We start from the raw sequence: 15,076 nt of genomic DNA on the forward strand, positions 1-15,076 counted from the left end.
ATGAAATACACTGCTGAGGGGAGCAGTGGGAATGGCAGGAGAGGTCTTTTGTGCCATGTGGGGCCCTCGCCAAGGGCTGGGGATCAAACTAGCGCTGCAGAGGCTGTGGGCAGCTTCGCAGCTAAGCGCTCAACCACTGCACCACCAGGGGAGGCCCAGTTTTAAACTTATTTAAGCCTCTGGGTTTTGCTGGTATTTCATCATCTTTCTCATTGGAGGAGTGCCTTTTCTACCATTTTCTTGGCAGTATAATAATGCACGCATATAATATATTTTTTTAAAGGTTTATTTTTGTTTCTTTATACAAGCACTGGGTACAGTCAGAAGCACAGGAGAATGAGAGAATTCACCAGAGCCAGAGCGGGGAGCAGAGCAGGCAGAAGGACAAAAGTACACTGCTGAGGGAAGCAGCGGGCAGCAGGAGAGGTCTGCGCGCCATGTGGGACCCTCCTCTGGTGGCCGGGGAGCAGCCGGGGATCGAACCGGCGCTGCAGAGGCTGTGGGCAGCTTCACAACCCAGTGCTCAACCGCTGCGCCCCCCGGGAGGCCCCGCATATAATATTTTTTATTATTCTATCTCAAGAAGTTCTCCTCCTCCTACCTTCAGTATCTGTACCACTATATTGTCATTAAGAAAAGCCTCTTTAGGGCCTCCCCGGTGGCGCAGCGGTTGAGCGCTGGGTTGCGAAGTTGCCCGCAGCCTCTGCAGCGCCGGTTCGATCCCCAGCTGCTCCCTGGCCACCAGAGGAGGGTCCCACATGGCGCGCAGACCTCTCCTGCCGCCCGCTGCTCCCCTCAGCAGTGTACTTCGGTCCTTCTGCCTGCTCTGCTCCCTGCTCTGGCTCTGGAGAATTCTCTCACCCTCCTGCGCTTCTGACTATACCTAGTGCTTGTATAATTAAATAAATGAATTAAAAAAATGAATAAATAAATCTTTAAAAAAATCATACAAAAAATCATACAAGAAAAGCCTCTTTAATTCTTTTTTTAATTCTATGCTTTTCTCTTCCTAGACAAATGAGGGTTCTCAAATTTGGTAAACCTTTTATTTTCTGCTTTTGTTATATGCTGTTTATACTGTTTTTCCTCGATCAGTTGGTCTTGTTTCTACAAGTGGAAACTATGTTTTTGATACTCAGTTTCTCAGAATTTGCCTACTAAATTTTTCTTTTTTACTTTGATTAAAGTGCTTCTTCATTTGGGTATAACAAGGCTAACATTGCCTTGGAGAAACAATTTTACACTTTTCCTTTCTATATTATATTGGTGTAATAAGACTGATCCAATTTGTTTGAGGTTACTCAATCATTGCCAGTACAACTGTCCCTTCCCCCCGCCCAAGAAAATCCCCCAGAAAATTGCTAAAGTCCACATAGTCAAGCAAAAATAATTGCCATTCGTTAATAAAAATTAAAACAAAATTGTCATCACAAAGGTTCTTATCATATGTTTAGCCATGGCAGAAATAGAATAATATTCCTAGTTATACTCTTTTATATATACCTATGTATAGTGTGTATGTCAACACACAACTAAAGTGCCATGATAACATGTTATCAATTTTTGCTAATAAGGCCTTATCAATAATATTGGCTAAAATTCCCGGGCTGAAAAGCAGAGAACAAAACCTTGGACACCAAGTAAGGTGAAAACAGCACACACATTTGAGGGGCAGAAGTCTGAATTCTAGGCATCCTGACAGGTGCAGTGGCAGTTGGGGTGAGTGAAGGACACACACAGGTCAGTGGAAGCCTCCAAACAAACACTTGCAGGAGTAGACAGAAAATAGGCACTTACTGAAATTGCCACTATTATCTAGACAGGATCCAAGTCTTAAGTAAGACATTGTGATTTAAAGTGACAAAGATTTCTAGTTAACCTTTAAGTAAGGATCAGATAATAACAAAAATACTATCATAGAGTAGAAGGACAAAGATTGGTTTAATCATCTGTTAAGGGTGCCTTTCGGAAATTTTCAAAGACAGTGTACAGCTCTCAGACTAAAACAGCTTGATAACCTTGATGTAAATGGAACAAATGTGAAATAGATGAGTTAAGTCATTCTTGATCTATCAACTAAATATAAAGATGTAGCAAGAGAACTATAGGGCTCACGTAAACAAATTTTGACTAAGTGTTATTTTTCCTGTACTCAGCTAGCAGCTTTGGAAGTAATTCATTAAAATGATTCAAGTTGAAATGTATGTTATTTTCTTGTGAACAAGATTTAATCATTATAATTTGAAAAGTCATTTCATTTTTTCATAATGAAAATGTCTTCATCATGTAATTCAGCAACAATGAATTGAATGACCGAAAAAAAGCAGAAATTTAATAAATACCATGCATGGATTATAAATAAATATGTAACATATGACAGAGAAAGGAACAAATGAATGGAGTAGACAGAGAAGAAAGACACAGCAATGCTGTATTTCAAGGCAATGGACACACTTTTCTTTGAAAAAAAATTTTACATTGACTAGTTAGTGAACTGACAAATAGAGAGATGATCTATAATATATAATTTAAAAAAGAAATATCTTTTTAACCAATCCTCTTTGTTATATTTAATTTTCAAAGATACATTTATAGTCATTTGCAAAAAGTATCAAACCAGGTCTATGTGGAGATTAAAAAATAGCAAGGATGTTTTCAAATCTTGTCTTCTGTTTTATTTTTAGCATGAGAATTATGTTTTAGCTTTTCCAATTTTCCCCTAACTGTGAGCATATTTTGCTTTTGATTGTCATTCCCCCCCCCCCCTTTTGTCTAATTCCGGAATGCCAGTAGACTTTACTCTTTTTCACATTTGGAGTGCTTAGGAGACTATTCTCTTCCTACTCTGGCTTGAATGTTCAAATATTTTTTGTGTGAGTTTACCCACAAGTAATTAACAACCCTCTTTTGTAGCTATGTCAATGGCCTTATTTTTATTCTTTATTTTCCCTTTCATATTTCATTTCATTGTTCACATAATGGACTTCTTAGTTTTTTTTTCTGTTTCAACACAGTGATAATTCAGTTAAATTTATGAACATCTCTTTTAACATAGGACATTATATTTTTCTGAAATTAGCAAATACTTAAAACAAAATTGTTATTCAGATATACATGTGTTCAAAGTTTTGTAACATTTACCTTTGTTTTCTAATTTACTGTTAATAGAGCAAATCATAGAAAGCTCTATCTACAGCTCTATAAAATGTATTTCTCAGTGCACTGAGGTTCATGAAGATATGAATTATATCATCTAAGTGGAGGGTCAAGAAGAAATTAACTCTTATCTGTGAGTTCTCTGTTACTTAATGAATTCAGCTACAATTTTGGTACTAGCAGTTCAATTTCAATTTTTATTCTACATGTATATACCAAAAATAATCTGATTGAGATATTTTTAATGAGAAAATGCACATTACATTTAGATTAAATTTTTCTACTGCAGCCTGATGACCACAGATTTCATTTCTCAAAATCTCCTGGAACACCACTACAGAAATCATGCACCCAAGTATCTTGTTAACTTGAATATTTTATTTTCTATTTCTAGTTTCATGGAACGTTCTGAAGTAATATATTGACATTTGAAATGTTACACTGAACCCAACTGTAAAATGAAGTGACCGAATCCCTTTGAAGGTGAAGTTATAAATTATTCTTATGATAAAGGAGGCTGCATATGGCCCATAAACACAATTTCAACTGTGGACTTTTTGATGAAGGCACAGAGATGCTCCTCAAAGGAAATATGGATGGTGAGTTATGACAGCAGGTTTTGGGTAATCGCCAGAACTGCAGCAGCTACACCAGGAGTGATTTAAATGCATCATCAGTTTCCCAGAACCAAATTTTGCAACGAATTCTTAATGGCTCCCCAAGCTTACCACAGGATAGCTGGAACACTGTCATGGCGTAGTTTCATTTTTAATTGTAGGTGCCCAGGAAGGGTAAGTGTGGAGGTCAAACATGGGTACAATCCAGGTGAACATACCAAGCATCACCACAGCAACACCCAAAACATTTATGCCAAGTCCCGCTTTCACCTGAACAGGAAAGAGTAATAAATGTCACTCTCTCAAAAAAGAAAATCCATGGGAGAACTGGGATGCTATTGCAGAACGCATGTGCCAAATTTACATGCACCCTACAGATCAGCATAAATTGTTGAATTCACAAAATATGTCATTCTTCCACTCATATCAAAGACAGTCCTCAACCCAGTGGCACTTGAGTCTCAGAGAAGTTTCTTTTAAATACATACCAAAGTGCATTCTGATTAGGAAAAATCCCTTTAAAAATTTGCCATTTCATGTGAAATTAGAATTTGAGTTTTATGCTTTTGATTTTCAGTAGCTGAGGACGAGGTTACTATATGAAAACGCGGTCTTCCATATTTACTCAATATTATTATCCATTTAGCTTTCAGTATTCTATATTGAGATTTAGTGATGCCACTTCTATGCATCTTTCTTAGAATTGCCTTTTTTTTTCTAGCTCTTACATTATCGTGGTGTCCACTAAACCATCTCAAAACTGCTTTCTAGGCATTAAAATAGAGGCCAGCAAACTATTACGCATGCGCAACTGTTATAAAGTTTGATGGGACCACAACCATGCTCAACTGTTCCATATTGTTGTTGGCCATTTTCATGACATAACAGCAGTGCTGAGTTGTGTGAGGAAGATCAGATGGCCCACAGAGTGCAACTGTTTATTGTTGCATTCTTTTTAATAAAACTTGGAGTCCTATGGTGGAGAAGTAGGGGTGCCTTGGTGAAGGGTGTGGTGTAGTGACATGCATGTGAGGAGATGTGATTGTACATCTCTGAATCACATACAGTGTGCAGACCACTGTTGCCTTAATTTAAAAAATACTTTAGAAAGAAAATGAAAGAAAAAAAATTAAAAATAAAAAAACATGATGTCCTAAAGCAAAATGGGGAGACCTAGTGGTGCAAACCTTTCATTTCTTCAGGTACCTTATTTTTATTTTTGAGTTAATATACTTAGGACATTGCTCATATTATATTTTATGTTTCACATTTATCAAAAATAAATTACATGAATCTGTATAGAGGCATTTCCATAATGTTTATGTTGCAGGGGACTTATTCTGAAGGTGCATTTGCTTATTAGCAAGCTCACTGAATTGCTTTGGTTTTATTCCTGTTTGGTTTGGCTTGAAAGTTGGCAATCAAGATTGCAGGGAGATTATAATATTCTCAAAGTAGTTCTTGACTACCACCACTTTTGTAAGTGGCAAAAATGTGCACATTTTATCACTTAAATTTTCCATTATCACCTGCTTGTGCTTTCATGTCAGGTGCCGGGATTAGAATAAGAAGAAAGAATTTTTTTCATCAACCAGGCACTGAATCCAGTGTTTTATTCAGAGCAAATGTTGGTCACATAAATATTTTTGAGAGCTGGATTTCATTGACCTCATATCTTCCTCTTACCTAGATCAAGGTGAATATTGAACCTGTAAGTTTTAGTCACTGTATTGAGGATATTTGATGTTCTTTTCCTTCTTTTGGGACATTACTGATGCTCTCAAAAATCTCTGTATTTATGAAAATAAATTCTAATGGCATGTCTACTTATCATTATTACTCTTAGGAACAAAACTCTCTAGAATCTATGTCAAGTCATGCACTCACCTTAAGAAGAAATTAAACCATTGCCAATGATTAGTATGTAAAAGGAAAAAATAACCCAAGACACCACACAAGAAATGTATATTGAACCTTCAGCGAGCTTACCATGTCAATCACTTTTAGATGGCCATATGAAAATACAATAGCATTGGATGGATTTGCTACTGGTAAGAGAAATGCAAATGAAGTACACAGGGTAGAAGGTATCAGAATATAAAGAGGGTTCATTTGAATAGCTTCAGCCTGTTAGGAAAGATAAAAAGGAGTCTCAGTGAAATGTTGAGGCACCAAGTATCAAAACTAAGAAAAATGTTAAAATAAACTTTCCCAGAAAGAGGTTGAAACCTAAACACATAAAATCATACACATAAATACTGCTATCACTTGAAGAATATTCTTCAGAAAAATTTTCTTCCTCTTTATATAATTATTGGTACCCATTTAAGCATTAGATGTCAGTTCATTTAGAAAATATTCATTTATTACAGACACTAAATAAAAGAGCAACCATTATTTTCTATGTTGGTAGATGCTGTGCAGTCTTTACATGTATGTCTTTATCTGTGTACATTTATATTATAAATATAGTATATATGTAAAACTTCATGTATATTATATGCAATGTAATATACAATATAATATACTTCATATACTTAAATATACAATATAATATACTTCATATACTTAAAATATATGACTATTTTCCACATTGACTTTATGAGATGACTGCTCTAACTGCAAAAAACAAAAGAAGAAACAGACCCAGAGAGGTCATTTGTCCAAATACACAGCAGGAAATCAGTAGAACTAGGTAGGGTCACTGCTTCCTCTGGCTCCAAAACTTCCCATCATACCATTAGCTTTACTGCCTTGGAGGCATATATAATTAAAGATGTGCTTGGGGATCCAAAAGAAAGCAATACTGCTATTCTTAATTCATCATATAATCTTCTAACTGCTCCATGTTGAGAAATTAAAAACTGAAAAAACCGAAATGATGTTTTACCAATATAAACTGCCCATATTTCTTTTCTAATTTGAAGCATCGTGTCAAGAGTGCCCGCATATGCCCCTTGAGCTGGCTGCAGAGCAATTTCCGAAAGACAATCCTTCTTAATTGAAAGTGCTTTCCTTTCACCAAGCTCATCTGTCCCAGTAAGAAAAACATTTTACTTAAAGCTGTGTCTTGTCACTGGGGAGAAGGGAAGACAGTTTTTCCCTCTCTCTCTTTGCAAATCCACTTACTTATCTTTTTAAAATCCTTCCCTGGGCAGTGGAAAACTGTGACTAAGATATTTAAACTTGAAGCCTGAAGTGTAAGCCTAGATTTTCATTCACGTGCAAATTACTTCTGTGTGGCGCTTCTCAGAAATTCAGAAATGATCTTCTGGAGGGGAGATATGTCCGTGTTAGAGATCTAAATGCTATAGTTGCCGGTTAATGCTGAGCCCAGAGGCTTAAAACTGGAAAGGATGTAGGCTGACCCTCCCATTTATTTGCAAGTGAACTGGGCAGAAGGAAGGTAAGTGCTTCACTTCAGATGATGCTGCTTCAACAGGAAGGAAAATAGCTTTCCTATTCAAGCCAAAAATGATTTCATTTCAGATGAGATGAGAATGATGACATCAACCACTACTCTTTTCATGAAGAGTAACAGTGGGATAAATGAGATACTTACCAGTGGAGCTAGTATCGGGAGCAGGAGGGTAATGGTAGCTGGATTGCTGGCTACCTCTGTTAATGATGTGACCAGCAAACAAGATATGAACATTATTAGCCATCCTGGTAATGAACCCAGAGGAGATAATTGATTTGCTATCCACTTTGATAGTCCTGATGCCTTAAAAAACAAATTGGCAGCATGTTATTCATTAATGATTCATTTTTAATCAACTGATTAAAATAAATAAAAAGCTTTACTTCTAAGAACTGTTTCTTAAATATTATTTAATCTTTCTTTTTTGCCTGTGGTGTGGTACATCTAGATGGCTTTGACATGCTGTAGTTCTCAATTCTTCTTATTTTAACTCTACCAACATGCTTTAGGAAGGTTGAATTGTCTTCCCATATTTTTAAATTAAATTTAATTTTATCTAATTAAAATATGTGGCTATTTTAACTAGCCATGTAGTACTAAAGGACTTTAAAAAAATAGGAGCCCTTCTGGTCTACCTTTCTCCACTTTTAAATTGTCTTCCTCAAAGGCAAATGCTTGCAACCCTTATTAGACATTTATAGCTATGTTTAGGAATTTATAGCTATTTTTTAAATATGGTTGTCCTAATTTTCAAATTTAGATATTATTTGCTAACTTTCTAATACAACAAACCATCCACCATACCTATATTACTTGTCCTCTTTTCCTTTGCCCTTGCATATTAACATTTTTGGTTAAATCACCATTTAAACTTTGCCATTAAGATGATATGAATACTATTCATACCTGGGTTACTTATATACTGTTTGCTTAATTTTCCAGCTACCTATTATTAATTCTTTAGCACATTTTCCAGTAAAATTGGAAAAATTCCCCACAGGTAGAAAAATATCTGAGGTAAGTGTTCTTTTTATTTTCCCTCATAAAAATGTCCATTCTGGAATATTCCCTCCCTTCTGCCTCATCTGAACTAATTGCCATTTAGAGTTCTCTGATAAATCTCTTTTCACTGGTATACTGTGAATACCTTTCTCATCCTCTTAAGTGAGACTCCTTTCTTGTTAATTCCTTTGTGTTGGTGGTACATATTGTTTTGTTTTTTAATTGAGGTAACCTTGGTTCACAACACTGTATGTGTTTTAGGAGCACAGATTCGAACTCTTCAAATATATTCTAGTTTCCTGAGAATTGTTGTATAGGGAGTAAATTTTTGTAGTCTCTGCATGTCTGAAAACTTTATTTTTTCTCACACTGCTTTGATAGTTTAACTTTTACAGGATTCTAGGCTTCAAATAATGATCACTCAGCAGTTTCAAGCCATTGCTCCATTTTTTGTGTTTTCCAGTTGGAATGTTTTTGAAGCCTGATGACATTCTGAACTTTGATTCCTTGTTTGTAGTACAGGAAAATCAGCTGCATCAAATCTGTGAGTATTCGATCCTACCCTCCACCCCCACCCCCCAAATATGGGAAAAACCTACCATATGCAAGACCATCTCAGTGAGATACCATATGTGTGAATCTTTATGCTTGTGGCAAACTAGGACTGGCACCAGAAAAGCTGAAATTATGAGCAGTAAAGTCCCACAAAAAAAGTGGTCAAAGACATGCCCAGCTTTGTATACCAGAGACCATGCACGTTTGTTATAGTTTCTACTTAAATTTTTAGTTTTGATTCTTAGATGAGAAAAGATGTTCTATCATTTAAATCACATTGACACTAATTCATCCCAGAATATAACTACACAAACTTTAAAAATGGACTTTGCTTATGTCTGATTAGATCTGTTGGGAAAGGCTACATCACATATTGCTCCCCTCTTTGGAAACCTTGGGGATCATGTGGTGACAGTCAGGGCTCTGCAAGTCTCCATGAATTGCTTTCACATTAGGCACTCAGTTGCTCTCGCTGCTCCTGAATCTCCAAGTTTTAGGCTCTGGGAAACTTCTTACACTATATTTTAGAAATATCTTCCTATTTCATTTCCTTTTCTTCTTTCTTAAACTCCTCTTAATTGACAGTTTGGGCATTTTGGATGGCTACCCTAATTTCCTACCCTTTTCCCCAAATTAATCACATTTTTGTTCTATTTTCTGAAATAAGTTTAAACTTCATCTTCTAACCTTCTTCCCGAATTTTAAAAATACTGTTCTAATACTACTTATCTTAGTGGCTTTTTCTCTTTTTTTCTATCCATTTCTTTAAAAATAACGTTCTATTTTAGTTTTATAACTTTAATGCTTTAACATGTCTCAGAGACATCAATGACAAATTTTTAAAGTTTTTGCTTCGTGCATCTTCCTTGCTTTTGTGTTTTATTCTTTGTTATTATATCAAAGCTGTCTGGTGATCCAGAGCTATGTATTCATGTTTAAAAGGGAGGCAGTAAAATGATGGGCAAAGCTTGTTGAGAGGAAGACTTTACTGTAAGTGACTGAGCTGTGAGCCATGTCTTATTGATTCAATTTTGCTACAGAGTAAATCTAAATTTTCTACCAGGGAGGAGAGCAGTTGCCTGTCTATTCAAGACTGGAGAGAGCATCTGGGACGCTCACAGCTCTTTATACATTTTTTAAACCATCTTCTATTTTTAGTCCTGGTTTCCCCCCAGCTTTCAGTTTATCTGCTGCATCCAATTTCTATGCTCTTCCAGAATCATGTGGATGAATCACTTTGCTTCATGTTGGCTCTTCCTTTTACAGGCCTGGAGAATTTATCTTTCTCTACCTTTTCCTACTGTACAAAGTCGGTCACCCCTCAAATATCCTGTTTTTATCATCTAAATTTTGTCAATATCTCATGGTACTGTTCCTGCCATACAGTCTTTATCTTTATGGAAAGACATTCTTTTTGTTTATTTATAGCCCTTTTGTTCATTTATAGCCCTGAGAAAAATAGTGTTAATGTCTCCATCTTTAACTTAGGAGAAAAAATTTTTTTTTTAGATTTTATTTATTTATACAAGAACTGGGGTACAGGTCAGAGGCACGGGAGGGTGAGAGAATTCACCAGAGACAGAGCAGGGAGCAGAACAGGCAGACAGACCGAATACACTGTTGAGGGGAGCAATGGGTGAGGCAGGAGAGGTCTGTCACACCATGTGGGTTTCTCCCTGGCCGGGAATCGAACCCGCGCTGCAGAGGCTGCTGACAGCTTCACAGCATGGTGCTCAACCGGCTGTGCCACCAGGAAGGCCCAGGAGAAAAATTTTATGGAATGTGTGAAAAAGGGAAAGGAGGAATTATTCACTGATAAGAATTTGAAAGTGACTACCATCAGCTCTGAGAGTTCAATCGTGTTAAAATAAAACCAAAGGACATTTAAAAGAGAGGGAATTGCATAAACTGAATGCTTTTCTAGCTGCTGTCTCAGTTCCCAACTAGAAGGATTATCATTTCCTTTTGAAAATTTGCCAAACTAATTATAATTTGGAACAAGTCAAAAAAATGCCTACTTCTCTGAATCTTTATAAAACCAGTTTCTATGGGCATAGTTATCCACATGACTTTTTCAAATTCATGACTTCAATCTGACCACTCAGAGGTAGGGTTATTCTAGGTATGCCATTGAAACCTGACTCTCTGTCTTGGGATTCTCATGGCAAACTAGTACTCCCACATTGTGTCCCAAATTCCTTTAATGAGAGGGCCTAGAGCACCAGACTAAGTTTACACCTAGTCAATTCCTTAGACTTTACTATTCTGATCTAGTCAATGCTTTTCAAACCATTTGAGTATCTAGGATCCAGTCCAACATATTCTGAGAAGGAGAGAGGAACAAAGTTCACATTGATGCCAGAACTGCTGATTCTGATTTCCTCACAATTAAATTAGGAGACTTAGGAATGGAAATTATTTATTCTGAGAAACCAACTCTCATTACTGCTGAGCTAATAATAAAAAAGCACATTCGTCTTACATCTTGATCAGTTATATTTTAGCAGCCTCTAAGGCAAACCAAAATGATATTGTTACTGGCATGCAGAATTGAGAAAAATCTCCAAGGCTTTCACTTACTACTGAATCCTATCACTGAAAGCTCAAGTATCCAAATCCCATACGGAAACACTGACAATATGATCAAAGCAGTCCCCCTCTAGGTGATCAAGGAGACAACAGGACAGTTAATTGTCTTGAGAAATATAAAAATTTAACTTCCCAGAAACTGAAAAGCTGGACACCACACCTCTCTCACCATCCTTTTTAGTTTGATAATTGAGTAAGGAAATGCTCTTTGAGTAGGAGATGGAACAGTCATGAGCTTTAAATCTTTTATAGAAGGTTGTTTATTGCAGCACTATTTATAATAGGTAAGACCTGGATACAACCCAAATGCCCAAAAATAGATGGTTGGATCAAAAAGATCTGGTACATACACAAAATGGAATACTATTCAGCAGTCAAAAAAGATAGACTCAGGCCACTTGCAGCAACATGGATGGAGCTAGAAGGGATTAAGCTCAGTGAAATAAGTCAAAAAAGAAAAATATTGGATAATTTCACTTATAGCAGGAATATAGGGGAACAAAATAAGGGATGAGGGGAAAAATAACAACAATCAAAAAAAACACGACAAAACTAAACAAACATAATCATGAATCAAAGACACTCGGCAGGGGAGGGGGAGGGAAAGGTAATGGTGCACAGGTGAATTTGTGGTGGAAATTTTATGGGGACTATACCTTATGTAAAATATATACAAAGAAATTAATTATAAAAAATCTTTTATAGAAGGTTATAAAATCAGAAATGAGAGGTTTTTCATTTAAAAATATAGGATTTTTATGGACACTCTAGAGAAGATATTTTTCTTCCAGAAACCCTATAGTGACAAAGGCAATTTTAGGGGACTAGATCTCCCTGATTTCTACTACATGGAGAGATAGGCCAAAGCAACAGCCAACTGTATTTCTCTGGGTGGATTTATTTCTTCCTAAAATTAGACATAGTATAATATTAGGCATGGTCACATGAATTTTTCTCTAGACTTTATTTAATAAACCTGTATTAAATGCTTTTCGTTTTATTTTTTTCTCATTCTCCTTCTTTGACAGCATTATGATCATGACATACTGAAAAGAGTCTGAGAGCTACTCACATTCATCATTAAATAAGGTAGAGACCACAAAAAAGGGTACTTCACTAGGTAGGAGTCATTGTAGATAGGATTTTTTACACAAGTTTATTTTCTTTCGGATCTAGTCTTCTAATAACTTTGCATGGATTAAGAATTCTAATCTTTATTTCTTCTGACATGCTGGAATATCATAAAAATGATATTTTATGTTGGCATCCTGGTAAAATTCTTAAACTCTGAACTCACCTCATCTTTGTGTTATACTTACTGTGTGGCTATTGAAATCTGCATCATTAAAATGATAGGATGAAGTTGAATATGCCAAAATCTTGCATGTCTCTGTATTCTTCTTTTGAACAGTCTAGTTAATTGTTAAACATCTCAGACTCAGAGTATTACCTCACAGCCATCTGCCAATGCAAACCCTCCACCAACAAGAATCGCTATATCCCAGGGCATGAATGACTGGAATTCTTTCCAAGTAATCAATGGAGAATAATCGAAAGCAACTGCAAAAAAAAAAAAAAAAAAAAAAAAGCCCTTTTGTTACATTGCTAAAAATATGACATCACTTTTTAAAAATTATTCTAAAGTAGTCCCCTCCAAGAAGTTTTAATATTCCTATATACTGTTTTTAGTTAAGGGACTTCATTCAGGCTTTGAGTAATTTCCACCTGACCTAATGTGGGATATTATTTTAAAAAGTTATAACTTTGGAATAAGCTTTGATCAATTGTAATGTCATCATTTATGATGCCATTCATGCATTCATTCCACTAACATCTTTGCCTATTATGAGGAAAAGTGTACTGGACTATGCTTTGCAAAATGTTTGTAATATCCATTAGTTCTAATTGAATCAACACAGCATTATAATTATTATTCTTTCCTATTTATTTGAATATTTTATTATTCTTTCACATTGCTGGAATGGTTATGATAGATTCATGGGGATTCCAATTTAAAAAAAAAAGGTCAGATTAAATAATTTAAGTCATTCATTAAACACAATGTTCATAAAGCAATTATCAATAAAGATTTCCCCTGATATTTGTTGAGAAATAAGGTTACCCATGAACACATTATGTCCACTTAACATTTGTGTGGTAACAGGTTGACTCCTTCATGGTGAGACTAACGAGGCTCTCTCTTCTCTCTTTCCCCAAAATCTAACCAAACCCACCCTCAGTGTTGACTGAAATTTTGTTAGTTCTCATTTGAATTAAGGCCATATATCCTGTTAAAATGAAAACAACTCTGAATTGTGTCTCTCATGTAAAATTTACCATTTTTTTCTTATTTACATCTTCTTAATCTAGTGTTAATGAGTTTATCAGGAGAAAAGGAGTTGAAGAGTGAAAAGAGAGAGGAAGATGGATGGGGAAAGGCTCTGTCTGTGGGGCCTCCTAGATATGGGGGTCAGGGAAGGAAGCCAAGCTCTGGCCCTCCTACACTTGCCCCTGCTGAGCCAGAGGACTCTGGTGCCATGGTCAGAGCACTCAGGGTCTCTCAGCACTCAGTGCTCTGCCCTGCAAAGGCTCCTTAAGACACACTGAGATATTCTCATCTCAAGGGAAGAGCAAACAGCATTGGTTTCTATGCTTTTCTATTTACATATATCCTGTACTAGAAGTCTGACTCATTAGTCATTTATGGATTTTTGACTCAAGCACTCAGGTGGGCCGTGCCTGCTGCATGAGCTCCCTTGCAGTGGGGGAAAAAAAAATAAAGGAAAAGGAAAACTATGGAAAAGGAAAAAAAAGAAAAAGGAAAACTACCAACAAAAACCCCACAATGCCACTAGATAATTTCCAAGCAATTTAAAACGATTTTTCCAATACTGTCAGTCTAGGAATTACTCAGTCCACTCTGTGCTGGTGGAAAGCACAGATGTGAATGAATTCTACATTGTGTATGTAGTGTGTATGTGTGTGGTGTGTGGTGTGTATGTGTCTGTGTGTGTGTGAGAGAGAGAGAAATGCTGATATAAACATGCTTCCTTCTTTATTCCTGTGTTATAAAGGCAATGAAAGCCCCCATGTACACCTTTCTTTCAATTGGTATAAAGATTGTGGCTAGTGTAGGGTTGATTTGCATGTTCTCCAGGACTACCACGAGGTTGTAAATGCTCTTTCTTTTGAAATTCCCCATTTTTTGAAAGCCTCAGTATTTATTACCAATGACTGATCATGAAGCAGTAACTTCCAAGTTCTGGTTTCTATGTTTGTCAGTAGTTAGACCAATTCTGAATCTGGAAGAGGAAGTAGGCTCCTCATGGACCAAACAACATCACTGGCAGGAGAGCCCTAACCCTGGGGTATAAGGAAATCGCTTTCACTTTTTGCAGGGGGTGGGGCAGGGAACATGTGTGGTTGAATAGGGGTGATAGTGTACAGACAAGTTAGGCTACACCCAAGATGATGTCACTACATCCATTCCTTCTGTTCTAAGTACAAACAAAACCCAGTGGAATTTCATATTTTTTTGCTCTTCTACTGAACTTGTTCAGAATTATAAATAATACTCAACCAATTTCTCCTGTAGATGTAGTTTTAGTTAATTTCTTAGCTGGGATAAGAAAGAATAGGAGTCCTACAAGTATGGCAACGGTTGAATCTGTAGCAAAACCAGGATACCTGAAAAAGGACAAATGGATACATTAAAATGGCACCAAGAAATAAGCAC

General features: G+C 36.3%; 1 protein-coding gene across 1 annotated transcript in view; it reads right to left on the minus strand.

Moving 5' to 3' along the window:
* Window positions 1-3,905: 3,905 nt before the first annotated feature.
* The window catches only part of SLC13A1 (solute carrier family 13 member 1), a gene marked incomplete at both ends in the record, with an annotated part of 68,144 nt that continues 56,973 nt past the window's right edge, over window positions 3,906-15,076 (minus strand). Inside the window, 5 exons of the mRNA XM_084229271.1 lie at window positions 3,906-4,043; window positions 5,763-5,900; window positions 7,336-7,497; window positions 12,791-12,900; window positions 14,921-15,027. Of these exons, the coding sequence (XP_084085397.1) occupies window positions 3,906-4,043; window positions 5,763-5,900; window positions 7,336-7,497; window positions 12,791-12,900; window positions 14,921-15,027 (655 nt within the window). The remainder of the gene's footprint in view (window positions 4,044-5,762; window positions 5,901-7,335; window positions 7,498-12,790; window positions 12,901-14,920; window positions 15,028-15,076) is intronic.

The sequence above is a fragment of the Talpa europaea genome (genome assembly GCF_964194135.1).
Source record: "Talpa europaea genome assembly, chromosome: 3".
Taxonomy (NCBI): Eukaryota; Metazoa; Chordata; class Mammalia; order Eulipotyphla; family Talpidae; genus Talpa; species Talpa europaea.